Source organism: Hylobates moloch, unplaced genomic scaffold (genome assembly GCF_009828535.3).
Source record: "Hylobates moloch isolate HMO894 unplaced genomic scaffold, HMol_V3 SCAFFOLD_15, whole genome shotgun sequence".
Classification (NCBI taxonomy): domain Eukaryota; kingdom Metazoa; phylum Chordata; class Mammalia; order Primates; family Hylobatidae; genus Hylobates; species Hylobates moloch.
In genome coordinates this window covers 12,729,441-12,757,439 of record NW_026652290.1, presented here as the reverse complement: position 1 = coordinate 12,757,439, position 27,999 = coordinate 12,729,441, and the positions used below count along the sequence as shown (strand labels likewise).

The 27,999-nt window shown below is 45.4% G+C and overlaps 2 protein-coding genes and 1 long non-coding RNA gene across 17 annotated transcripts in view; 1 reads left to right on the top strand and 2 right to left on the bottom strand.

The window, feature by feature from the left end:
- LOC116483633 (keratin, type I cytoskeletal 17-like) overlaps window positions 1-27,999 on the bottom strand; it is a 137,691-nt gene that overhangs the window by 64,274 nt on the left and 45,418 nt on the right. The window lies entirely within an intron of this gene.
- AMZ2 (archaelysin family metallopeptidase 2) overlaps window positions 1-27,999 on the bottom strand; it is a 38,191-nt gene that overhangs the window by 3,971 nt on the left and 6,221 nt on the right. Inside the window, exons 1-5 of one of the 8 annotated variants that reach the window (XM_058429004.1) lie at window positions 5,259-5,402; window positions 4,517-4,578; window positions 2,744-3,026; window positions 2,248-2,421; window positions 2,038-2,166 (exon numbers count right to left, since the gene is read on the bottom strand). In XM_058429004.1, coding sequence (XP_058284987.1) covers window positions 2,038-2,166; window positions 2,248-2,421; window positions 2,744-3,026 — 586 coding nt within the window. In that variant the 5' untranslated portion in view covers window positions 4,517-4,578; window positions 5,259-5,402. Of the gene's footprint in view, window positions 1-2,037; window positions 2,167-2,247; window positions 2,422-2,733; window positions 3,027-4,516; window positions 4,583-4,969; window positions 5,113-5,132; window positions 5,179-5,255; window positions 5,403-27,999 lie in introns of those variants that run through there. The other 7 variants (XM_058429003.1, XM_032177848.2, XM_058429001.1 and 4 more) reach the window with 7 other exon arrangements.
- On the top strand, window positions 5,403-26,934 carry LOC116483635 (uncharacterized). 8 transcript variants are annotated; one of them, XR_009210099.1, is made up of 5 exons: window positions 5,403-6,346; window positions 10,152-10,269; window positions 18,855-18,957; window positions 21,855-22,025; window positions 24,014-26,934. It is a non-coding gene; the product is annotated as an uncharacterized LOC116483635 (long non-coding RNA). The 8 variants fall into 8 exon arrangements; XR_009210100.1 differs by having other exon boundaries at window positions 10,148-10,269; XR_004252328.2 differs by lacking the exon at window positions 10,152-10,269.

The following is a 27,999-nucleotide window of genomic DNA, read 5'->3' as shown; positions in this document are numbered from 1 at the left end:
TAAATCTATTCCTGTATCACAAGTAACCCCCTCTGGCCAATCAAGTGTGAGCATATTTCACTACGGGAATACTTTCAGCAAGGACATTTCTTTCTTCCAATAACCCTACAAATAGATTATTTTCTTTCGTAGTCAACACGTCTCACTTTAAAAATATCAATCTTTGTAAACTTGGAGAAAACAAGACCACTGTGTTAAGATACTGTCACTGTCTAATCCTGCTACTTTCCTATGTAAATCTTTTATGTCATGTAATATTTAAGAAACTTAGCAAAAAAAGAATTAAAGTAAGTACAGTTTGGGGAAATGTTTCCTGACCTCCTCAAATACATAAGATAAATTAGCTAGCAGTATCTAGATAAATGAACAAATGGTTTTAAAATTATTTTTTTAGCTGGGTGTGATGACTCACACCTGTAATCAAAGCACTTTGGGAGGTTGAGGCGGGAGGATCGCTTGAGCCCAGGACTTCCAGATGAGCTTGAGCAACACAGGGAGAGCCCATCTCGCCAAAAAAAAAAAATACAATAAAATAGCCGGGTGTGGTGGTCCTGTAGTCCCAGCTACTCGGGAGGCTGAGGCAGGATGATCCCCTCAGCCCAGGAGGTTGAGGTTGCAGTGAGCCATGATCACACCACTGCACTCCAGCCTGGGTGACAGAGGGACACCCTGTCTCGAAAGAAAAATAAAAGGTAGATAGAATTATTTTTCAATGTTTCCATCTCTATCAGGTTAATAATAAAAGAGAAAACTTGTGATAAAAAGCTACCTCACACCACCAAAATCAGTAAGAGAGTAGTGACCCACATCTCCAAGAGTGCATGTTGGTAGGGCCGTGGGGGCCACAAGAAACCTCACAAAAATGGAGAATAAAGAATAAAGGAGTAAGTGGGAAGAGGCTCTATAACCCTACAGCCCCCACCTCTAGTAGAAACATTTGTCCCAAAAAGCTTACCACCCCACACAAATCCTAAGGCTAATGTAACATCCAGACAGACCATAAACTCTCAGGATAGTCCCTGTACTTACTCCCCATCCCAGAACACTAATGAACCACTCCCCTTGGGGAGCCTTTTCCCTTTCAAGTCTGTCGTGGATTCTTGGGGATGAAGTTAGAGAAGTAAGAACAAAAATGAAGGGGAGGGGAGAAGATAAGTAGAGAGATGACAAAAAAAAAAAAGGTTAAAAATATGACTGGTTTCCAGGACCTCTCCCATCCCCAATATTAGCATGCAGAGTTCCTAATGAGTCAAGGTTTACTACATACCTCAAATCAAAGATGGAAGTTTTGACTCTTTACATTAAAAAACAAACGTCGTAGGATGAGAAAGAAGCATACGCTTAGTCTATGGCTATTCTATCTGTGCAAGATGACTATGAAAAGAATTGAAAACCAGTTAGTAAGATTTTCACGTCCATTAATAATAGCTCAAACTGTAATTGCTTTAATTCACCTTGCTACTGAATTACTGACGTTTACTAGCTGTTATGCTGAATGCCTATATATGTGCCAGGCCTATATATACTTTTTTTTTTTGAGCCACAGTCTCACTTTATTGCCCAGGCTGGAGTGCAGTGGCGTGATCATGGCTCACTGCAGCCTCAACCTCCTGGGCTCAAGCAATCCTCTCACCTCAGCCTCCTGGGTAGCTAGGACTACAGGTATGTGCCACCATGCCCAGCTAATTTAGTTTTTTACATTTTTATTTTTTTGTAGACATGTAGTCTCACTATGCTGTCCAGGCTTATCCAAGCTTTTTATGTACAGGCACTTTTATGTAAATTATCTCCAAATGACTCCACGATGTGGGTATTGTTACCTTTAAGGTCATGTAGGTAGTGAGTGGCCAACTGGAACCTAGATTATCAGAATCTACCAACAGCACACTTCCCATTATGGCATAATGTCTCAACTGAAAATACCGTACAGTTTTAAATATCAATATGATTCTTGGTTGGAATTTTTTCCCTCTTTTAACATCTTCCAATATTCGCAAGCTGAAGAAGCTTCTAACAACAATGCCAAAAAAGGAATACCATCTGTCAAAGAGGCCTGTCCAAAGACAAAATTCCACGAGTCTCTTGGGTAAAGATCAATCATTGTTATTCCCACAACACAGAAGGCATCTTCAGGTTTCTTCTTTTTCAAGAACTTCAGGATGTCCCCTATTTAAAAAGAAATACATAAATGTATGAGTGTGTATTATATACATATACTCAGTTCGAATTGCAAGTCGTGTAATTCACCTGCATGAATTTGTAGGTTGTGTGTGTTCTCATTGACTCTAAAGGAACATCTTGTTGCAGAAACAGGAACTGGTTCTAGGAGTTTTACTCTCAAGCCATAGAAATATGCTTTACAGTAGCCCGTGAGCCATTTAATATATTCTTCACTGATAATTCTGGTGTTTCCTAGAGAGCCTATAATATGGAAGAACATTTAAAAACAGACTTTAAGATGATTATTCAGTGTTTACCCAGTCTATGAGTAAGAAGATTCAAATTAGAAACAAAACCAAGTCTAAATTTTCAATAACCTTTATCATTCATTGGTGTTGCTATGAATTAAAAAGAAACAAAATGTTATCTTTCAAGTCAGTTTGGCTACAAAACTTGTACCACCACAATGAATATCAAAAACGATCCTAAAACGGCCCATCTGAATCAGACCAATAGCCTGGACTATTCCTGACAACAGCGCCATTGCAAACCAAACCAAAACCAGCACATTACCAGTATTTACCAATGGACTGTATATAAATGCTGCGTTTGTTTGGAGAGGGTGTCTTTCTGTAAGGATCACTGAAGAACTGTTCAAAGTCTTGGGGAGCCTCAGGGTGGGAGGTGATCCAATCTGATGGAGAATGCAAGGTAATGGGTCCAAAGAGATCACTGGCTCGCTGGAAGGCTTCATTCATTAAACGTTGTTCCCCAGCATCTAATTTCTCATACTGTGACACAAGCACTGGGTTCTTTGAAATGAGAGCTGTTTTTAGTGTCTGTTCAGAGTGCCGTATTATTTGCATCTAACAAAAAAACACAAGTAGTCAAATATAAAAATACATATCCATATTGGGGACTTAACCTATCCTCCATATTTTAGCTCTGATTTCTCCCTAGAGTGAAATGACTGATTGCTAATGCTTTAGAGTGGTCACACTTAGAGTGGTTTCCTCATGTACAATCAATTTCTTGGGGACCTAAGAAATTAAGACAATTATGAAATCCATTCCTCCATCTCTTATGGAACCTGCTCCCATTACAAAAACTAGTGGTGGCCAGGCGTGGTGGCTCATGCCTGTAATTTCAGCACTTTGGGATAGGAGGATTGCTTGAGGCCGGGAGTTTGAGAACAGCTCAGACAACATGGTGAGACCCTGTCTCTACAAAAACTTTAAAAATTCCCTGGGCATAGTTGTGCACATCTGTGGTCCTAGCTACCAGGGAGGCTGAGACAGGAGGATCACTTGAGCCCAGGAGCTTGAGGCTGCAGTGAGCCATGACTGTGCCACTGCACTCTAGCCTGGGCAAGAGTCCAAAACAAACAAACAAAAAAACCTCATGGTGACCATAGGAGCAGGACCTCACACCCAACTTCCTTCTTTTGGGGAATAATATTGGCCTGGCACAGTGGCTCACGCTTATAATCCCAGCACTTTGGGAGGCCAAGGCAGAAGGATTACTTGAGCCTAGGAGTCTGAAATCAGCCTCGACATCATGGCAAAACCCCATATCTACAAAAAAATTAGCAGGATGTGGTGGTGTGCACTTGTAGTCCCAGCTACTTCTCAGGCTAACGTGGGAGGATCATCTGAGCCCAGGAGATCAAGGCTGCAGTGGGCCGTGATTGTGTCACTGCACTCCAGCCTGGGCAATAGAGACTCTGTCTCACAAAATAATATTATGAATTAACTCATTAGTGCCACATGAAAAATACTCATCGTTTCTAATGTGACTCAAAGATCTTCAACATCAAATAAAAACAAAACTAATGTAAGCCCTATCATTTCTGCAATTTAACTGCAGGCTAAGAAACTACAGCTTAGCCACTGAAGTTTACAGCCTCAAAGTCACGTCAGATTAGGGAAGACATCAGATGACTAATCAAAAGCCAGCCTCACAATGACAGGTTTCCTCCATTCACATCGTGTTCCTATATAGAGCTTTCATCCTTCCTCTTGAATGGGTCCGATGTTCCACCACGAGGCTTTTTGAATTAGACAAGGAAAAAGTTGAACATCTCTATATGGATCATCTCTGTCATATTTTCTAATTATCTAGATTTTGCCAGTTTAATGACAGACGATTGATGGGAAAACTTAAGCTAATGTCTGCTTTGATTGAACCTATAAATTCTGGGGTTGAAGAGGCTGGCTAAAATTCCAGATCAAATGTCTCTGTACTCAAAGCTGTGATATGAGCACAGGCTCATCCTCACTCCTACACAACTGGGCTGAAATCTGACTTCTACAGGACAAAACATAAAACAAGATGCACTTTCCTGTGGTCTACCTACCTTGATTAGGAAGAAAGGCTCCCATGGAAGGTTTTATCTTACAAGGACGGACATGTCTGGGCCTGGCTGGAAAAAAGTTGTGGAGTGTGCCTTCATCTTAATATTAAAAAGACAGTGTGAAAGGTCAGGAAGCCTCCTCTTGCCTCCCAAGCCTAATCTAGGGAAGCTGCGGGAGAAGATGGGCAGGGGGCGCAGAATTCGGTCACTGCAGTGGGCTGGAGGCCTAGGATGCTTTGGTCCCAAAACCAGAACATCCCGGGCAAACGGGGAGGAGCTGGCCACCGTGGCTGGTTGCCTATAGCAACTCGTACTGTGGGCTCTGGTCCGGGCAGGCACAACCCAGTCCCCGGCTGGGGGTGGAGTGGGGGTTCCCCAGGGACTCTCGCTTCTTCTTCCCCAGGAGCGTCGGGAAAGGCCTCCCTGGCTCCCTAGAGGCACTCGGTCCCCGCTGACCTCGCGACTTCCGCCACGTCCGCCCCTCCTACATCCTCATCCCGCTCCACCGACCGCGACTGGCCCCCGCCTCTACGACCCGGCTACCCTGCCTAGAGGCCCCGGCCCAGCTCTGACAGCACCCGCGAACCGCCCTAACCCAACAGGCCTCGACACCACCCACCCGCGGCAGCCCTCATGCGCGTGCGCACCGCGTCCCTTCGCACTACGCCACGCCACGCCCACTGGCGCACGCCGCGCCGCGCCGCTCCGTCGCGCACGCCCTGTGGGCCCGGCCCCCGCTCACTACTCGCCAGTGCCATGCCCCTGAGCGCGCGGCCGACTGGGCAGGCGCAGAGCTGGAGTTCGGCGGTCGCGGCCCGCCTCTTCCAGAATGGAGGGTAGCGAGCGGGCGAGAAGCCGCAGCTGTCCGCCCGGCAGTCGCCAGTTGCCCGCCTGCCCTCGCGGCGGCTCCGCGGCCTGGTTCTCGAGAGCCACGGACGCGCCCGCGTCGCTGGGGTCTCCGGTGTTGGAACGTCCTCGGCAGGTTTGAGGGACATCCCCGGCGTGACGAATGCAACCAGCGTGGCCCCAAATGAGTCGGCGGCCGCCGCAGGTTGACGTAGAGCCCCAGCGCTCTCCGAGGCCGTCACCCGCAGCACTTTCCCTTCTTTGTTGGGGGCCGCGGGGGCTGGAACCCAGACGCGCAAGTGTGGGGCGCGTCCTCGTGGAGTCCCTGGCGCTCCCAGGCCAAAACCCGGATGCCAAGGGGAGGCCGTGAGTTCGGAAAGGCAGCGCGGGGCCGGCATTAGGGCTGAGCTAGCTGTGTGGCCTCGGGTGGGACGTTCAGTCGCCCTGGGCCTCGCCATTCTCTTTTTCTTGCTTGCTTTTTTTTTTGGAAGACGGAGTCTTTCTCTGTCCTCCAGGCTGGAGTGCAGTGGCACAATCTCGGCTCAGTGCAACCTTTGCCTCCTGGCTTCAAGCGATTTTCCTGCCTCAGCCTCCCCAGTAGCTGGAACTACAGGTGCCCGCTATCACGTCCGGCTAATTTTTGTATTTTTAGTAGCGACGGGGTTTCCCCATGTTGGCCAGGCTGGTCTCGAACTCCTGACTGCAAGTGATCCGCCCGCCTTGGCCTCCCAGAGTGCTGGGATTACAGGCGTGGGCCACCGCGCCCGGCTTTTTTTTTTTTTTTTTAATACGGGTTTTCACCCTGTTACCCAGGCTGGTCTCGAACTCCTGAGCTCGGGTGATTCCACTCCCCTCGCTCTCCCACAGTGCTGGAATTACAGGCGTGAGCCACCGCACCCGGTATCCGTTATTTTGAAGTCAGGCCATATTACCATCCTCTGGATTTTCCTCCTCATAATTCTCCTTCGCCGTCTCCAGGAAAGACAGGTACATTTTCTTGATGACTTCAGCACTTGTAACCCCTTGTTGGCTCTCCTTAGAGGACATTAACTCTGTGTGTTTAACCTTTCAACTTCGAGGATCTCTTTAGCCCTTCCTTATTTGTTCACCCTCCTGGATCATGAAATCTCCAAATTTGTCCTTTGAACCCAGTGCCCAGATCCACCCTCACCTGAACCCATTCTTGAATAAAATGGATTCCTACCATGACTATTCTCAAAGTTTGAAGTTGAGAATACTGATGCGCCACTCCTGCCTCGATGCTTGAGAAGTCGTGGGCTTTCTTGCATGTGCCTTTTGACTGGGCGCCTATCTCCCGACAGCCTGAGGTGGTGTAGCATAGGGGCGAAGGTGGACTGTGCTTGAATCCCAAAACCCTCACTTACTAGCGTGGGACCTGTGCCAGTTACTTGACTTCTTTTGTAAAACGGAGACAATTACAGCATATCTTTTTTTATTATTATTACTTGACACGAAGTCTTGCTCTGTCGCCCAGGCTGGAGTGCAGTGGTGCGATCTCGGCTCACTGCAACCTCTGCCTCCTGGGTTGAAGCGATTCTCGTGCCTCAGTCTCCAGAGCAGCTGGGACTACAGGCACCCGCCACCACGCCCGGCTAATTTTTTTTTTTCTGTTTTTAGTAGACACAGGATTTCATTGTGTTAGCCAATTTTTGTATTTTTAGTAGAGACGGGGTTTCACCATGTTGGCCAGGCTGGTCTTGAATTCCTGACCTCAGGTGATCCACTTACCTCGGCCTCCCAAAGTGCAGGGATTACAGGTGTGAGCCACTGTGCACCACCTACAGCACATCTTAACAGAATTTTAGGGATCAAATGAGTTCCTTTGGATATTGTGCCTGTTTTTGACTGAACGGCTGTCTTCTGACATCCTGAGTGGCTTCTTTAGCTTAGTTGTCACCTCTTCTATAGCCTCATCCTGCCTCATGACAAAACTCTTCTGCCTGTTCATTGCCTTGTGTGTACATAATAATACTGCAATCGTCTGAGTCACAATGATTGTAACCTAGTTCTTACATGTCACCCTTATTCAACTGCGAGATGCTTGAGGGTAAACACTCTCATACGAGGTGTCTGAAGCGTAAAAGGTATTCACTAGATTTTCCTTCAGTTTTTTGGTATTCATTAAAAAGAACTTCATTTTGCATTTAAACTGTTTAAATTTCTGAATCATGAACTTTGTTCTTGCTCACAAATTTTAGGATAGCATATTTCTGCATGGTCTAATATTTATTTTCTTAAATAACTGACCAGGCATGGTGTCTCATGCCTATGATCCCAGCACTTTGGGAGGCTAAGACAGGAGAAAGGAGAATCACTTGAGCCTAGGAGTTCCAGACCAGCCTGGTCAACATAGGGAGACCCCATCTCTAAAAAAAAGAAAAAAGAAAAAAAAAAAAAGCTAGGTGTAGTGACACATGCCTGTAGTCTCAGCTACTTGGGAGGCTGAGGTGGGAGGATGGGTTGAGCCTGGGAGATCGAGGCTGCAGTGAGCCGTGATTCACAGCACTTCAGCCTGGGCAACAGAGTGAGACCCTGTTAAAAATAAACAGACAAACACCTTAGTGTTTCCAGGGGGTTAGGTTTTTTTTTTTCATTAGAAGGAAAAGACGCTTTCTTTTACTAAGGTATTTTTGCCTGTTAACTAATATGCAGTTGCAGAATGAGCCATAGGCTGTCTGCATTTCAAAAAGCACTACAAGTTCTGATACGTAGAAATGAGTATATATGCCAGTGGCCCAAGGTTGGAAAAGAAAGTTGGTAACAACATTAGAAGGTGGCAGAAAGCAGGAAAGAAATGTAACATATATGGCAGATGAAGGGTTTTAAAATAGCTTTTACATATCAGCACGGAAAAACACCATGACGTAAAAATGAGCAAAAAATATGAACCATATAACCCGAATGGTCCATTAACATCCATGTGTTCAACTTTACTGAACACATGAATGAAATAAAATGAAAACCACACTAATAATTTTTTCTTACCTGCTAATTTGGCCAAACTGTTTATTTTGAAATAATTTCTAGCTAAAAGAAAAGTGGCAAAAATAGTATAAAGAATCCCTACATTCTCTTCACCCAGATTCCCCAGTGCTTAACATTTTACCTCATTTCTTTATCATTCTCATCCTTTTTGTGTCTTTATCTCTGTCTCTATATGTAAATATACATTGTTTTCCTGAACCATTTGAGAATAAATTGCAGGCTGGGCGAGGTGGCTCATGCCTGTAATCCCAGCACTTTGGGAGAGTGAGGTGGGTTGATCACTTGAGGTCAGGAGTTTGAGACCAGCCAGACCAAAACGGTGAAACCCCGTCTCCACTAAATATATAAAAATTAGTGGGGCATGGCGTTGCATGCCTGTAATCCCAGCTACTTGGGAGGCTGAGGCAGGAGAATTGCTTGAACCCAGGAGGCAGCGATTGCAGTGAGCTGAGATCACATCACTGCACTCCAGCCTGGGCAACAGAGCAAGACTGTCTCCAAAAAAAAGTAAATTGTAGACATGATGCCCTGCACTCCAAAATACCTCAGAGTATATTCCCAAAAATCAAGCATAGTTTCAAAAGTAGCCACGGTACAACTCAAACATGAGTCCGTACTGACATTTCCAGTTCCAGTCCAGCCTGACACCACAGAGTTCATTCATTCTAGCCTTCCATTTTTCCATATGTGTGATGTCCTTCGCCAGTAGAGAGAAACCTGGCTCCTATTATTCACAATTTATTTATTTATTTGCTCTGTACTAGAATATGTACTAAAAATAATTTCAGAATTCCTAATCCATGGCACTGCAGGAAAACAATTCTACCAATTAGTATTTATTTAGGGTTTTTTATAGCCAGAAGATATATGTTAAAATACTGTGTTCGAGTTACCTACCTGGGTTAGTTCTTCCCCCTCCCAATTCTGCCCTTCAGTGTAGTATTGTTATTAACATGAAATATAGTTAGGTTCATTTATTTTTGTTTGCATTCCATTTACGAATTTCCCCCCAACCTTGATCTTTTTTTGAATGTGTGATACATTAACATGGTTACTAAAAAGTTGTCTTTGATGATAACATCCAATGATGGTAGATTATCCTGGCGGAACTGTGTATAAACAGGTCGAATCTTTCTGGTGAACAACCTGACATGGAGTATTAATAGCTTTTAAAATGTTCATACCCGTTGACCCAATAAGAGATCTCACAGACTTATGGTTAAGGATAGTCACCAAATATTATTTATAATTATGAAAATTAGAAACAATCAAAATATCCAGCTATTGGAGACTGGAAAAGCATAAATTATTAATCATAGACCATAAATTACATGTACGTTCATATGTTAGAATACTAAGCATCTATTTAAAGTCATTTCTCAGCTGGGCACAGTGGCTCATGGCTGTAATCCCAGCACTTTGGGAGGCCAAGGCAGGCTGATCACCTGAGGTCAGGAGTTCGAGACCAGCCTGGCCAACATGGTGAAACCCCGTCTCTACTAAAAATATAACAATTAGCCAGGCATGGTGGCACATGCTTGTAGTTCCAGCTATTTAGGAGGCTGAGGCAGGAGAATTGCTTGAACCCAGGAGACGGAGGTTGCAGTGAGCCGTGGTCCAACCACTGCACTCCAGCCTGGGTGACAGAGTGACATTGTCTCAAAAAAAAAAAAAAAAAAAAATCATTTCTCAAAGACAATAGTGACCTACAGAAATGCTAAGGGGAAATAAAGTGTGACACAGAAATGTTTACACATTGTAATTTTTTTTTTTTTTTTTGAGACAGGGCCTCACTCTTTCACCCAGCCTGGAGTGCAGTAGTGTGATCACGGCTCACTGCAGCCTGGACCTCTTTAGATCAGGTGATCCTCCCACCTCAGTCTCCCAGCTAGCTTGGATTACAGGTATGCACCATCACACCTGGCTAATGTTTTGTGTTTTTTTTTTTTTTTGAGTCGGAGTCTCGCTCTGTCGCCCAGGCTGGAGTGCAGTGGCGCAATCTCGGCTCACTGCAAGCTCCGCCTCCCGGGTTCACGCCATTCTCCTGCCTCAGCCTCTCCAAGTAGCTGGGACTACAGGCGCCCGCCACTACGCCCGGCTAATTTTTTTTTGTATTTTTAGTAGAGACGGGGTTTCACCGTGGTCTCGATCTCCTGACCTCGTGATCCGCCCGCCTCAGCCTCCCAAAGTGCTGGGATTACAAGCGTGAGCCACTGCGCCCGGCATGTTTTGTGTTTTTTGTAGAGAGGGGGTTTCACCATGTTGCCCAGGCTTGTTTTGGTTTTGAACTCCTGGGCTCAAGACATCTGCATGCCTCCACCTTCCAAAGTGCTGGGATTACAGGCATGAGCCACCTTCCCTGGCCTATACATTGTAATCTTATTTTTGTTTTAAAAAGATGTGCTTGGCTGGGCGCGGTGGCTCATGCCTGTAATCCCAGAACTTTGGGAAGCTGAGGCAGGCAGATCATCTGAGGTCAGAGGTTCGAGACCTGCCTGGCCAACAAGGTGAAACCCCATCTCTACTAAAAAATACACAAATTAGCTGGGCATTGTAGCACATCCATGTAATCCCAGATACTTGGGAGGCTGAGGCATGACAATCACTTGAACCCAGGAGGTGGAGGTTGCAGTGAGCTGAGATTGCGCCACTGCCCTCACTGTGTCAAAAAAAAAAAAAAAAAAAAAATGCTGATAAGTAATAATCTATGAATAATGAGATATTTGGTGGTTTTGATTTCTCTTTCTCTGTCCCTCTTTACTTATTAATTTGCATTTTCCAAACTTTCTACAATAAGTATTATTACTTTTACAGTCAGAAAGCAATTTAACAAGTCAGTAATGTATTAATATTTAGGCATTCCTAAATATACAAATGACCCTGAGGCATAACAACTTCTCCATGCTTTCTAGGTGGTTCCCAGCCTCTGCCTTTCCGCCTACCCTTTCAACTGCTCCTCAATCTATTTTTCCTATGGTCTCTGAATTTTACTTACACCAACACACCACTAACTAGAGATTCATTTAGATTAACAACCAAGCCATCCTTTTGTCTTCCTAATTTGTTGACTTTATTTTAAAATTACTATATGGACCGGGTGCAATGGCTCATGGCTGTAATCCCAGCACTTTGGGAGGCTGAGGCAGGCGGATCACTTAGGTCAGGAGTTTGAGACCAGCCTGGCCAACATGGCGAACCCTCGTCTCTGCTACAAAAAAAAAAAAAAAAGAAAAAGAAAAAAAGAAAATTAGCCAAGTGTGGTGGTGCACGCCTGTAGTCCCAGCTACTTGGGAGGCTGAGGCAGGAGAATCGCTTGAACCTGGGAGGCAGAGGTTGCAGTGACCTGAGATCACACCATTGCACTTCAGCCTGGGTGACAGAGCGAGACTCCATCTCAATAATAATAATAATAGTAATAATAATAATAAAATTACTATATGTATGAAAATATTCCAAGTACACATTTTTAAAAGCTAAGAAGTACTAAAAGCATTGTAATGAAAAGTAATAGTCCCCACCCCATAGGCCAACTTCCTAGAGGCTACTGTTCTCAACTCTTTGGCTGTTTTTTTCTGGTATTTAACTCCGTGTTTCTCAACAATGTGTGTATAATGAGATTTCTTGATCTTATAATTTTAGGTAGCATCTGTTAGTTAATTGCCATGAGAGATGAGGACTTAACTCTCATACATCATACTTTCCACTTGTCATTCCTCTTGTGATTCTATCATAAATTTTGGTTGAATCTGGTGGTCAGTGTTTACATTATGATAATTATGCAAACATTGTGCACTACAGAGCCAAATAGCATACTATGACCATGCTTTCCTTCTTGTAGAACCTCTTTATTTTTGCCTAGAGTTAATCATCACTTGATTTCTATTATTTATTTTCTTAAAAGATTATATAATATGCATGTGCCTCATTTTTTATGGTTCTCTGATTCTTTACTTTGTTTTTTAATGCTTCGCTACATGGCCCATGCACACTGGTTACATTTTTTTTCTGGGTACCTTCATCTCCCCATTCATATCTATACTGGTTGTCCATGGGCCTACTGCATAGCTGTTCCTAGGACTGCAACTACACTTTGTTCTGTTGGATCCCCTGTTTCTTAAATTATTAAATTCTGTGTCTTCCTCTTTCCTGGCTGACTCCTTTGGTTTCAGTAGCACATCCCCAGAACCTTCTGGAATAAAGGTACATAGAGATAAATATTGTGAGATCTTTGACATCTGAAAATGTTTTTATTCTGCCCTCATACTTGATTGAGAATTTGTGTGGGTTGACGTGGAATTCTAGATTGCAAATCATTTCCTCTCAGAATTATGAACAGTTTGCTCCAGTTTCTTCTGACTTCCAAAGTTGCTACTGAGATGTTCAATGCCATTTTGATTCCTAGTCCTTTTTATATTATCTGTTATTTTTAGGAAGATTATAGGATCGCCTTTTTATCCTTAGAGTTCTGAAAGGTTATAAAGATGTGCCTTAGCCTGAGCCTTTCTTCCCATTCATTTTGTGACTCACTTAGTAGGTGGTTCAATACTGAGACTCTTATCCTTTCATTCTAAGAAATTTTCTGGTATTATTTCTTTGATAATTTCCTGCCCTCCATTCTTGCTGGATGTTGGACTTTCAGAGTGGATCCTCAAATTTTCTTCTCTCTCACATTTTTCCATGTTTTTGTACTACAGTCATCAATTATTTTCTATCTTTTCTTTTGAATACTTACTTTATTCTGCTTTTTCATAGCCAAAATCTCTTTCTTGTTATGATTATTTTATTTTGCACTCTGCTATGGTTTGAATGTCTGTGTCCCCACAAAATTTATATGTTGAGACCTAACCCCCAATGTGATAGTATTTGTAGATGGGAACTTTTGAGAGGTGATCAGGTCATGAGAATGGAACCCTTATGAATAGTATTAGTGACTTTATAAAAGAGACCCAAGGAAGTCAGCTCACTCCTTCCACCACGTGAGGCCACTGCAAGAAGACACTATCTCTAAACCAGAAAGCAGGCCCTCCCCAGACACAAGATCAGCACCTCGATCTTGGATTCCAGTCCCTAGAACCATGAGAAATAAATTTCTGTTGTTTATAAACCACACAGTTTATCATATTTTGTTATAGCATCCCAAACAGTCTAAAATACATCCTCTCATTTCATGGATAAAATGTCTTTTCTTACTTCTCTATAGATAGTAACTATACTACTTTTGAAGATTTGTTCTGTTGTTTCCTCTGGTCTTTTTGTTTCATGTTAAAACTTTCCATAAACATCTGGTAATCTTTGGCTATCTGTTAAGATTTCATTACGAGGCACAAAAAACTGGTGGGGGGTTCTGTGTTCATGAATGTGGCTTATTCTCAGAGGCAATCTGGCAGAGAATCAGCTTATTCACTGAGGGGAGTCTCCCAGTGTCTGAACCTGAAAGTTTCCTCTCTGTGACCATCCCATTTTTTCCCAGAATAGGATCGTTTAATGACTGCCAGTGTTCTGGAAGCAGGTGCAGTGAAGAGCCTAAGAGTCCCACTAATGTGTGTGTGAATTCTGAATCCTTAGTCACCGTGTTCATCCCTAACCCATACCGCCACAAGGACTCTCAAGTCTCACAACAAATTCATTTTAACATACCAACCAAACATAAAACAGCAACCCACTTCACTTGTGACCTCTATAGAAATACTGAAGATGTCCTCTGTGTCCTTTTAGACTTTCTGGGGGAGAGGACAGCTGCTGCCCAGAAGCAAGCAGCTTCCTTTTGGCTAGGTCAGTGCAGGGAACCAACAAAGACAGGGACCTACGGCCAGAAGAAGCACAGCCGCAGCGGATATCTGATTGGACTGAGCCAGGAAAGGCCTTCTTGCCCTTAGGGACCCCTCAAGGCTTTTTTCCCACAAGATGGAAACTGCTTGGCTCACTGCTGTGCTAAATGCAGGTGCCAGCCGAGGGGGTTACCCTAGGACCATGAGCCATTAACAGCTTGTCTCAAATTCACTTCTCCAAGGCAGTCAGCGACTCCCCACTGAACACCTGTGGGTTCCTGCTGGTGCTAACTTAGGCACGGGGCTAGCAGGTCCCTCCCCTGTAGCAGATGATGAGAGCAAGTGTGGTGCAGGAGGAACTGAAAAGAGAGTGTCGTCAGAGGCGACACTTGCGTGGATTAAAACCATATATTCTTGTGCAATGTAAAAATGCCAACTTGCATCAGCATAACGAAGGACACACTTAGAATAGAAAAGCTGAGGAGGACAGAAGAATAGGAAGAAGAACAAAATCATGCCTGGTCCTTTTGCCCAGAAATGACCCATGTGAACCTTGGCTGAACTTTTAGACTTTTTCGTGGTGCACATTTTTCAACATAATTTGACAACGCGGGACCTCTAGAATTGTACATTCTAATTTTTCAGTCCATTTATTTCTTATTCCAGAAAGAATCCATGTATCAGGTAGCTCATCACAGTGTTGTTTTTAATTCTGAAAAGCTGAAAGATGGATGCTTGCCACTAGTGTTTATAAATAAGTTCAATAAAGTTATGCTCTCACAATAAAATGTGTAGTCATTAAAAAGAACAATCTCATGCTCTGCGTATTATCATGGAAGGATGTCCCCAAGATCTTGCTGAAATTTTTTAAAAAGTCCCAAGCAGTGTATATATAATTTGAAACTATTTATATAAAAATATGGGTGTATATGTATGTAAAAAAGGATGTTTGGGCCGGGCATGGTGGCTCACACCTGTAATCCCAACACTTTGGGAGGCCGAGGTGGGCGGATCATTTGAGGTCAGGAGTTGGAGACCAGCCTGGCCAACATGGTGAAACTCCATCTCTACTAAAATATATATTAAAAAAAATTAGCTGGGATGTGGTGGTGGGTGCCTGTAATCCCAGCTACTGGGGAGGCTGAGGCAGGAGAATCGCCTGAGCCTGGGAGGCGGAGGTTGCAGTGAGCTAAGATCTCCCCAGTGCACTCCAGCCTGGGCAATAAAGTGAGACTCCATCTCAAAAAATAAAAAATAAAAAATAATAAAAAGGATGTTTGCCAAAATGTTAATAATGGTTGTCTTTAGAAGGAGGGCTTTTTGTGCTGTTTACTTTCTTCTTGATATTTTTTAGCAATATTTATTTTGCAATGAGCATTTACTAGCTTTATATTTTTTTAACTATTTACCTTGAAAAAATTATGTAAATCTATGTTTACTATATAAAATACATTTATTTTGTAGTGAGTAAAAATGAGGGTTACAAAACATATACATAGTATATCATATTCATTTGTGATAGTTTTATATATAAATTTACATATTTCAGTTTATAAATACAAAAATACATATTCACACATTTGATATATATCATGTGCATTTAAATTTTACATGTATATATAAAAAGTTTTAAAACATTATTTTTTAAGATTATGCTTATATTTTGAATAATAATTGTATTTCCATTCTGGGGAAAAGAGTAACATTTTGGAAACCAGACGCAGTGGCTCATGCCTGTAATCTCAGCACTTTGGGAGGCCAAGGCGGGTGGATCACCTGAGGTCAGGAGTTCGAGACCAGCCTGGCCAACATAACAAAGCCCCATCTCTACTAAAAATACAAAAATTAGCCGGGCATGCTGGCTGGCACCTATAATCCCAGCTACTTGGGAGCCTGAGGCAGGAAAATCGCTTGAGCCCGGGAGGTGGAGGTTGCAGTGAGCCAAGACTGTGCCACTGCATTCCAGCCTGGTGGACCGAGTGAGACACTATCTCAAAAAAAAAAAAAAAAAAAGTAAGATTTTGGGCTAAGTCTTGGAGAGGTAGGGACAGCCAGTCCAGGGCAGCCCAGGCTGAGGGCACAGCATGTACCAAAGACACAAAGCCACAGCAGAGCAGGGCCACGCGTGGCACACACTGCTCCTGGCACCTGATAGCACCAGTGTTCTGTCCTCCTGGAAACTCTCCTCTTGCTTTTCTGGGTCACTGTTCTCTCTGGGCTGCCCAGTCAGCCAAGCAGGCACCGAGAGGGGCCCTGAGGGATTGAGGCTGTCCCGGATAGGGGCTCCATGAGGGCGAAGTCAACCTACTTTACAGTGTTCCTGAGGCTCAGGCCCGTGTGCCACAGTGAAAGAGCACGAACTCCACAGTCCGTGGACTTGGGTTCAACTGAGGCACCACCAGCTCCTGAGTGGCCCTCGGCCAAGGCACTTTACCTCCCTGGGACTCAGTGTGTTTATCCAGGGGTATGAACAATAAACCTGTGGCGCACAGGCTTAATGAGAGAATTAAATAAGACATGGGAACAGCTCCTTTCAACTAACTGTTTATTACCAGAAGGTGCCCAATAACCAGGCATGGCAAAAGCCCAAAGGCAAAAACACAAAGCCCTGACATTTAACAGGTTCTTTTTTTGCCAAGAAACCAGAGCTGGAGACAAGTACTTGTGATATATCCTCGTGGTTGGACGTGTTGGTCACAAGTTCTAATTATGGAAATGCCCGCTGACAAAAGGGCCTGTTGATGTGAATCACTATGAGTGGTTTAACTCTCTAGGCCTGGGCTGCTCCTAGGAATCATTTGCAGATACATCCATCTACCTAGCTAACTTTTTTTTTTTTTTTTTTTTTTTAAGATTGGAGTTTTGCTTTTGTTGCCCAGGCTGGAGTGCAATGGCACAATCTCAGCTCACCGCAACCTCCCTCTCCTAGATTCAAGCAATTCTCCTGCCTCAGCCTCTGGAGTAGCTGGGATTACAGGCACCTGCTGCAATGCCCGGCTAATTTGTGTATTTTTGTAGAGACAGGGTTTCACCATGTTGTTGGCCAGGCTGGTCTCCTAGCTATCTTTTTTTTTTTTTTTTTTGAGACAGGGTCTCACTCTGTCACCCACTCTTCACTCTGTGAAGTGCAATGGCATAATCAGGGCTCACTTTAGCCTTGACCTCCTGGACTCAAGCATTCCTTCCACCTCAGCCCTCTGAGTAGCTAAGACTATAGGTGTGTGCCACCATGCCCAGCTAATTTTTTAATTGTTGTTTTGAATTGTAGTATAGATGTCTCACTATATTACCCAGGCTGACCTTGAATTCCTGAGCTCGAGCAATCGTCCCACCTCGGCCTCCCAAAGTGCTGGGATTACAGGCATGAACCACTACATCCAGCCCATAAGATACATATGTTTTTATTAAAATAATGCAGTGATTTGGTTTTTTGTTTTTTTTTTTGTTTTTTGAGACAAAATCACATTCTGTTTCCCAGGCTGTGCACTCACAGCTCACTGCAGCCTTGACCTCCTAGGCTCAGGCGATCCTTTCACCCCAGCCTCCTACGTAGCTGGGATTAACCACCATACCTGGTTAATCTTAATTTTTTTTTTTAGAGATGGAGTCTTGCTATGTTGCCCAGGCTAGTCTTGAGCTCCTGGACTCCAGTGATCCACCCGCCTCAGCCTCCCAAAGTGCACCACCACGCCCAACTAATTTTGTATTTTTAGCAGAAACAGGGTTTCTCCATGTTGGTCAGACTGGTCTCGAATGCCCAACCTCAGGTGATCTGCCTGCCTCAGCCTCACAAAGTGCTGGGATTACAGGTGTGAGCCACTGAGCCCGACCGCTAATTGTTCTTATTGTGCATTTATACCCTGAAGAAATGGAATCTGCCATTTGCTGTAGTAGCGATCCAGAAAAACAAAGTGTAGTTGTTGGAATAAAACATGATTAACTGACATTGAGTGTCACCTGGGGGTGACCCAGCACAGCAAGAATGGATCAGCTTAAGCAGGTGTGGTGGCATGCACCTGTGGTCCCAGCTACTCAGGAGGCTGAAGTGGGAGGATCGCCTGGGCCCAGGAGGTTGAGGCTGCAGTAAGCCAAGATCATGCCACTGCACTCTAGCCTGGGCAACAGAGCAAGACCCTGTCTCAAAAAAAAAAAAAAAAAATCAAAGAATGGATCAGCCTTGTATCATCCAAGCTCATAGAGAGAATGATGTAGAAAAACCCCAATGGCTTTGTATTGAATCATCACCCTCAGAGGGCTGGGGACATAGGTTCATAGATCAGCACCTTTACTCCCAGGAGGCACAGGAAGACAATTTTTTTTTTTTTTTTTTTTTTGGAAGGGTTTTTTTTTTTTTCCCCCCGTGGGGGGGGTGGAGTGGTACGGTCTCGACTTACTGCAAACTCCACCTCCCAGGTTCAAGCGATTCTCTTGCCTCAGCCTCCCGAGTAGTTGGGATTATAAGTGCCCACCACCATGCCCGGCTAATTTTTAATTTTTAGTAGAGATAGGGTTTCTCCATGTTCCTGGCTGGTCTCGAACTCCTGACCTCAGGTGATCCACCTGCCTCAGCCTCCCAAAGTGCTGGGATTACAGGCGTGAGCCACCACGCCCGGCCAGGAAGCCAATTTATAACAAGCTTTCTTGGTAAACATGGGTAATTAGTTGATGACCCTAATGGTCCCTACCCCTGAAAGTTGGGTGCATCCTCTTTGTCCCAGCAGTGTGAGGACACAACACGAAGTTGATCATCTGGGGACCAGGAAGAGAGCCCTTCCCAGAACCCAACCGTGCTGGCACTTGGCTTTGGACTTCCTAGCCTCTGCTGTGAGTGATAAATGCTCGTTGTGTAATCCACCCAGCCTATGATACTCCGTGATAATAGCCCAAGCTGACTAAGACACTTGGCAAGTACATCTCCACACTAAGATCCGAGCCGTCTCAGCCTGGAAGTTGGTGCTTCCAGATGGCGTTGAGGAGAATGACCAAAGTTTGTCTCTCTTTTTTTTTGAGACAGAGTCTTGCTCTGGCTGGAGTGCAGTGGTGCGATCTCGGCTCGCTGCAACCTCCGCCCCCTAATTCAAACAATTTCTCGTGCCTCAGCCTCCCGAGTAGCTAGGATTACAGGCATGCACCACCAGACCCAGCTAATTTTTGTGTTTTTAGTAGAGATGGGGTTTCACCATGTTGGCCAGGCTGGTCTCGAGCTCCTGACTTCAAGCGAACCACCCACTCGGCCTCCCAAAGTGCTGGGATTAGAGGTGTGAACCACCACATCCAGCCCAAAGTGTTTCTCTTTAACCTTTCATTTTCTATTGTTGATCAATCTCCTCACCACTTTTTTTTTTTTTTTTTGAGATAGGGTCTTGTTCTGCCACCCAGGCTCAAGTGCAGTGGTGTGATCACAGCTTATTGTAGCCTCAGACTCCCAGACTCAAGCAATCCTCCTGCTTTAGTCTCCTGAGTAGCTGGGACTAGAGATGCAGGCCACCACACCCAGATAATTTTTATTCTTTTGTAGAGATGGGGTCTCATTATGCTGCCCAGGCTGCTCTCATACTTCTGGGCTCAAGTGATCCTCCAACCTTGGCCTCTCAAAGCACTGGGATTATAGGCATGAGACATCACGCCCGGCCCTAACCCCCTTTCTGATTGGCACGTTCTTAAGGTACCTTACAAGAGGTTAGAAGTGTTTTTGTAAATACACCCTTTTTTTTTTTTTTTTTTTTTTTTTTTTTTACAAACTTCAGTTGTAACCAAGTCTTGCCAAAGAACCCTTTCTGATCTCTTAAGGTAACTTTACATTTCTTTACATTAGAACTTTATATTTCTTCTAATCCATATGCATTGGTTTTACAGTTTTACAGTTTTGTAATTGCCAAAACAATACAGGATTCTCAGTCACACAGGAATTTCAGATGAACAATGAGGAATTTTTTAGTATAAGCATGTCCCATAAATTTCATGGGATACACTTACATTAAAAGTGATTTGTTGTTCATTTGAAATTCTAGTTAACGAAGCACCCTGTATTTTTATTTGTAAATCCTGACCACCCCCTCTCCAAGGGAAATACTAGTTCCCTATTTCCAAATTGGTGGAGGTGGTGGTAACCTCATGATTGCTCATATAACCTACCCACAGTTTCAAGAAGGAAAGAAAGGTAATTCTGTACTCTAAAAAGACACATACCACACAAATAGCAAGAATGTCCCCATGCAAGGCACAGTGCTGGATGACTCATGGAGAGTGATGTCTGGTCAAACACAAGCCCTCGGGCACGGCGTCATGCCTGTTATCCCAGCACTTTGAGAGGCTGAGGCAGGTGGATCACGTGAGCCCAGGAATTCGAGACCAACCTGGACAACATGGGAGAAACCCCTCTCTACCAAAAAAAAAAAAAAAAAGAAGAAAATTAGCCGGGCGTGGTAGCACATTCCTGTAGTACCAGCTACTCGGGAGGCTGAGGTCGGAGGATCACTTGAGCCCAGGAGATCCAGGCTGCAGTGAACCATGGTCACACCACTGCACTCCAGCCTGGACAACAAAGTGAGACCCAGTCTCGAAAAAAAAAAAAAAAAAAAAAAAAAAAAATTAAAAATTAAAATTAAAAAAATAAAATTAAAATGTAAAAATTACATGTATGTCTTGGTCTACAGATTAGATGCATTCAGAGAAATTTACCTGAAAATCAATTTCTGAAAAGTAAACTTATTTCCCTAGTTTTCAATAAAAAATGAGCATACTAGGCTTTCAACCCCAATCTGCCAATTTATCTTTTGGTCCTTAATAAGTATATAAACTAAAAACTTCACAGAGACTCAGCTTTCTCATTTATCAAACGTAGCCCAAATGGCTACCTTTCCCTCCAGCCAATGCCAGGAGAAGTACTTGGTGAGGAAGGAGTAAGCAGCACGACAGGCCCTCGAAGATGGCCCCATGGCTTCTGTGATCTCCCTGTTCCCTTCTCAATAAAATGAATGTAGATCAAGTAATTCCTAGGTGTGAGCCATTCTGAAAGGGGCTGTGGGATAGAACACATCCCTGCATCCCTCAAAGAGTTAGACTCCACCTGGAAAGACGGGACATGTGTAGTCATCTGCTACAGTGGTGGCCCCCAGTGAAATGCACCTCCTGGTATTCATGCCCTCTATAGATCACTCCACTGAATCTGGGCTGCCTGAAACAATAGAATGTGACAGACGTGACACTGTGCCAGCTGTGCCAAGGGGCACACGTGGAGGGGCTCACTTCAGGGTGCTGAAGAACAGGGCAGGAGGCCAGACACGGTAGCTCACGCCTGTAATCCCAACACTGTGGGAGGCTGAGGCGGGTGGATCACCTGGGGTCAGGAGTTCGAGACCAGCCTGGCCAACATGGTGAAACCCCCATCTCTACTAAAAATACAAATATTAGCCAGGTATGGTGGTGGGTGCCTGTAATCCTAGCTACTTGGGAGGCTGAGGCAGGAGAACCGCTTGAACCCTGGAGGTGGAGGTTGCAGTGAGCCAAGATTGCGCCACAGCACTCCAGCCTGGACAACAAGAGTGGGACTCTATCCCAAGAAAACAAAACAAAACAAAAAAACAGGACAGGGACAGATGCTGGGCTTTGAAGACTGCACAAGCTCTAGGGCTACACCTTAGAAAATCTTGGTGGATTCTGCATTTGTAGTCCCGGGAACCCTGAGCCACCATGTAACGGGCCTTATTTTTCTGTTGGAGAGGCCACATGGAGAGTGAGAGGCCCCTGAGACTGTATGGAGGAGAACGAGGAGCTCAGCCAGACATGTGCCCATGTTCAAGCTGACCCAGCAACCCTCCGGACTCCAGAGCTACACCGGCTGGGACCCCTGACGTGGGGGTGGTGAAGCCACATCTCCAACTCATTCCTAGGTGTGCAAGATGCAAGTTAACATGCAACTCATTCTTGGGTATGCAAAAGATCAGGAATGTTTAAGCAAAGCAACCAATGTCTAGGTAAAGGTGATGCTCCCCCAGACAGGGAACAGCACCCAGTATCCCCTGTTTAAATTCCAGACCCACAGATTTGTGGGCAAATAGCATTTTGGTTGTTTTTAGGGGACCTCGCTTTTGGGTAGTCTGTTATGTAGCCATAGGTAATAAAACGTCAAACTCTCAGGAGAAGTAAAATGTCCCTCAAAATGTTAGGAATCTGTGCCTTCCAGCCAGACAGGTTTCTTGCGGTCAAAGCAAGGACATGCCCAGTTCTAGCACAGCGGGAACACTTCCTGTTGGGGACTCAGCAGGAACACATCCTGTTGGGGACTCAGCAGGAACTCCCTGTGAGGGCCCCGGGTTTCTGGATCCTGGCTGGGTGTGGGAACAGGTACCCGTGCTGAGGGGCTTGCCTGTGTCTGTTCAGCCATGGCTGTGCTTCCCCAGAGAGGAAACATCATGGGGGGCTGCGTTTGAGGTGGGGGTGTCAGTGCCATGGAATCAGGGCTACCTCTACTGCGCAAAGCACCGTGACGTCCCCTACCTTCCAGGCAATAGCAAAAACCAGAAGAGACAGGTGGTAGCAAAAAGGGAGGGTGGAGTGGAGGGACAGAGGGATAGAGGCCAAAAAACATCCCATGAGGCAGCAAGGGCAGCTGCCAAGGCTTCAGTTAACCCAGGACAGAAGCAGGACTCCCACCCAGCCACGGAGGCCAGAGGACTGCAAAAGGGAGCACATGCGGAGGGGCTGACTTCAGGGCACTGGATGGAGTACAGGGCAGGGACAGATGCTGGGAACTGAAGACAGCACAAGCTCTGACGGGGCCAGGAGGGGCAAGGATACTACACACACAGGGCCAGCAGACCAACACACACGGAAGCAGCAGTGCAGGCGTCCCACTGTGGATGTAGGCTGCTTGAGGCAGTGGTGGGTCGGTGTAGCAGGCAGGAGGAGCAGGTGGAAATGTGAATGCCAGGCCAAGGCAGCATATGGGCCAGGCTGATTGAAGGCTGGGCCTATGCCTGGTTCATCTTGGGCTCCCCAGCCCCTAGCACATAATAATAGATGCTCAATAAATGCTTGCCAACAGATGGACTTTGCTTCTAGGTCACTGGGAAACACTGAAGCTGTCTCCACAGGGATGACCCAAATGAAAGCAGTGAAAGGAATGCTGGAGTGGCCAGAGAGGCTGGCTGGAGAGGGCCCACGAGGCTTCCCCAGCCTCCCAAGGAGGGCAGGCAAAGGCAGGGCTGAGGAAGGGACAGAAGGATAGAGAGAGCCTCATCCTCAGGAAGCATTTTGCCAATGGGCAGTCAGGGTAGGAGTGGATCCCAGGGGCCTGGGCTGTGGTCCAGTCTCACCATGGAATCACCATGTGATCCCAGCAAGTCACCCCCTATCTCTAGGGCTCAGCTCCATCTCTGTGCATCAGAGGAGTCAGATGAGAAGTTTCCCTTTTGGTCAGACTGTGATGCTGAGATTTGGTGACTGATGTAAGGCATAGGTGGAGTGGCATCAGGAAAGGGAAGGAGCACCAGGGGTCAAGGATAGTTCTGAGGAGGATGGTGGTGAAAATGATGTGGCTGTGGGCAGAAATAGGAAGTCTCAGGATGGGGAGCTGAGCTTGGGCAGGAAAGATGATGCGTGGGTGGCTAGGGGAGCTTGGAGGAGACAAGGGCACAACTCCACAGCAAACGGGCAGTGGAGGCAAAAAGGACAGCCAACTTCAGCATGTACCCCGCAGCTGGGTGTGATAGGCTGAAAATGTCTCCCTCCCCAAAATATATCCACACCCTGATCCCCAGAACCTGTGAATACAAGGGTCTTTGCAGATGTGATTAAGTAAGGGTCTTGACATGGAAGGAGATTATCCTGGATTACATGGGTGGGCCCTAAATACAGTTCTTTTCTTTTTATTTTGTAGAGACGGGGTCTTACTATGTTGCCCAGCATAATCTTCAATTCCTGGCCCCAAGTGATCCTCCCGCCTCAGCCTCCCAAAGCACTAGGATTACAGGTGTGAGCCACTGCATCTGGCCAATGCAGGTATCTCTGTAAGAGGAGAGGGAGACAGAGAGACATTAGACACACCGAGAAGGCCGTGTGAAGATGGAGCAGAGAGAGATTTGAAAATGCTGACCTTGAAGACTGGAGTGATGCAGCCACGAGCCAAGGAATGCCGCTGGCCACCAGAAGCTGGAAGAGACCAGGAACAGATTCTCCCCTGGAGCCTGCAGCCAGTGCACAGCTGAGCAGTATGGAATTTAGACTTCTGGCCTCCAGAACTGTGAGAGTAGATTTCTGTTGTGTTAAGCTACCAAGGGTTTGTGGTAATGCCAGCAGTCATTGGAAGTGCATACACTGGCCATCCCACAAATCCCAGGCTCTGAACTCACAGCCAGGTCCCTACCCGGGCTCCTGGTTAACTGCTTTGCATGTGTTGCCTCTTACTCCTCCAGTGAGCCAGGGGGGAGGACCTATTAGTATCCCCAATTCCCAGAGGAAAACGAGGTGTCGAGAGGTCAGATCATCTTCCCGAGGTCACGGAGCAGGTCTGTGACAAAGGCTGATTCTCACTGAGACGGGTGTGACACCAGGGGGAACACTTCACCATTCTGCCACTCTGTTCCCCAGCTATGAACATAGATTCCTAAAAATGTTATGTACACAAGGGTTTGAGTTCTGGTAAAGGAATTAGGGCCTCCCTCTCTCGGTGCCCGAAGTCATAAAAGTTATTATGTATAACAACAGCATTTCAAAATCCCAACTCAGCCACGGGGTGATGGCAGGTTAGTTTGTGCTCCTCCCTCCTAACCCTGCTGTGCCACAGGGCAGCAAACTGGGACCATAGGAAGTGGTGGCTCGCTCCAAGTCTTAAGGCTGGTCCCCTGATGTTAGAGCCAGAATCAGAAGCCAGTTCAGAATTTCCCCACCCAGCACACATAGAGTACATTTTAGGAGTAAATTAGGCAGCTGAAATGTGAAAAGAAATGGGGACTTGGTCACATGATCCTTACTATTGAAGACAGTCCCAAGACCATTGTCCAGAATTAAACTATAAAATCAAATGTATTTTCCAAACACTTGCATGATGCCTGCCCTCCACCAGAGGTGGAAGGTGGCCAGGCAAGCCAGACTGGGCGCCACCTAGGTCACTGGAGATCAGGGGAGGACACTTGACCAGAATAGGCCCACTGGCTGACGGGTGGCCCATGAGGACTCCCTCCAATGGGGCAAAGTATTGAATCCATCAGACTGGTTCCCTGCAGTGGGCTGGACAATTTGTAGAGGACCGGACAACAGAGAAAGAGACACAGGGGCTGAGGGGCAGGAGAGAAGACCCTGTCACCAGAGCAGCCTTGCATCCTGGCAGCTTTCCCTCCTCCTCGTCCTGAAGGAAGCCTCCCTGGGTTCTCCATTCTAACCACGTTAGAGTCAGCCTCTCACCTAGCTCTCAAGGCACAAAACAGAGTCAAATGTACACAGTAGGCAGGTCTTCTCCCAGTCCTTTTGCTTGGCATCTTTGCGTTCAGATTCCTGCAGTTGTGATTCCTTTGTGAAGTGATACACTTACGAATGCCTTACTGAATTAATTGTGCTGCCTGTCACTCTAGCAAATCCACTTCAGGCCAGTCGGATTTGCCAGCATTTGTTCTCCTCCTTACAGGTCCAGGAGGGCTCCCGGGCGAGTCAGCTTCAGGCGGAGACCACAGCACATCCCCCTTTTCATACTCCAAAAGCCAAAAGAAGATGGGGTTGGGGCAAGGCAATCTGGGATCCCATTTTCTTTCTATTAATCTTGCCTGAATTACGTGCTGAAAAATGAACGTTAAGGCCGGGCACAGTGGCTCATGCTGTAATCCCAGCACTTCGGGAGGCTGAGGTGGGCAGATTGTTTGAGCTCAGGAGTTAGAGACCAGCCTGGGCAATATAGCGAGACCTCATCTCTACCAAAAAAAAAAAAAAATTAGCCAGATGTGGTGATACATAACTGTGGTCCCAGCTACTTGAAAGGCTGAGGTGGGAGGATCACTTAAACCTGGGAGGTCAAAGCGAAAGTGAGTTATGATTGTGCCACTGCACTCCAGCCTGGGTAGCAGAGTGAGACCCTATCTCAATAAATAATAGTAATAATAATAATAGTAGTAATGTAGAATGATTTAAGTGCCCTGAAAAAGCAATAACATGGGATAAGTACTCAGAGAAAGAACTGCTTCTAGCCCAGGATGCATAGCAATTGGGATATCCTCCTTTGAACTGGGTCTTGAAGGATGAGTAGGATTTGCCATGTGGCAAACAGAACCAGAGAGAAGAGGTGTGGGGCAAAGAAGCCATCTAGTTTAGCTAGAGTGGAGGAAGCTGGAAGAGAAGACCGGTTAGAAAAAGGCTGATGCAGCTGGGCACGGTGGCTCACACCTGTCATTTCAGCACTTTGGGAGGCCGAGGCGGGCGGATCACAAGGTCAGGAGTTCAAGGCCAGCCTGGCCAACATGGTGAAACCCTGTCTCTACTAAAAATACAAAATTAGCCAGGTGCACCTGTAATCCCGGCTACCTGGGAGGCTAAGGTACGAGAATTGCTTGAATTTTCGGGGGTTGCAGTGAGCCGAGATTGGGCCACTGCACTCCAGCCTGGGTGAGACTCCATCTCAAAAAAAAAAAAAAAGAAAAAAAAAAAATCTTGGAGGGTTGAGGTAGGTGGTTACATACAGACCACTTTAGGGGTGACTGACTAGTCTAATCGAGATGACACTGGCTTGTATCATGGAGGGACAGTGGGAATGGAGAGAAACTGATTCAATATTTTAAAGGCATAACAAACAATAAAGGAAAAAGTTTATTCCCATATTTCTAGCTTGAGCAGCTGGTGGGACAGTAATCCCATTTACTAATATGAGAACACTGGATGAAGAGTAGCTAATGGGGGGAAATGATGAGTTCAGTTTTAAACACATTTGAGGTGCCTGCTTTGCAGACATGTCCAGGAGTCTGCTGGACATACAGAACTGAATGTGGACAGAAGGAATTCAGACACAGGTCTAATGGCAACTAAAGTCAGTAAGCTCGTATGTGGCTTGTAGCTAGAATGGGGAGTAGAAAGCTGTATAGATTTAAAAGTATAGTTTAGTTCATTTGGAAAATGAAAAGAATATAGGTTTTTTAAATGCTGCTTAAAGGCGTGTGGTGGTTCATGCCTGTTGCAGTCCTAGCACTTTGGGAGGCCAAGGCTGGAGGATCGCTTGAGCCCAGGAGTTCGAGACCAGCCTGGCAACATAGTGAGACTCTGTCTCTACAAAAAAATAAAATATAATGCTGTGTTCACGTAATTTTATTTAGAATGGAGAGTGACAGAAAAACATGCGAATCTAATCTGGTAATTTCTATTTTAGTAGGTCCTAATTTCAGAGCAAAGGATTGACAAGATAAAAGCAATAGTTAAGAAAGATTGGCCCACTTACATAATGAATGAAAATTGGCCCCTAAGTTATATGCTGAATATGTCTTGGTTCCTCAGGTGGACTATAAATTCATGTATAAGAACCTTTTTTTGGCGGGACACGGTGGCTCACACCTGTAATCCCAGCACTTTGGGAGGCCAAGGCAGGTGGATCACGAGGTTAGGAGATTGAGACCATCCTGGCTAACACGGTGAAACCCTGTCTCTACTAAAAATACAAAAAATTAGCCGGGCATGGTGGGGGGCGCCTGTAGTCCCAGCTACTCGGGAGGCTGAGGCAGGAGAATGGCGTGAACCCAGGAGGTGGAGCTTGCAGTGAGCTGAGATCGTGCCACTGCACTCCAGCCTGGGCGACAGAGTGAGGCTCTATCTCAAAAAAAAAAAAAATCTTTTTTTATTATATGCTTCACTAACCTATACAAATAACATTTTTAAGCACTTATTAAATAAAAG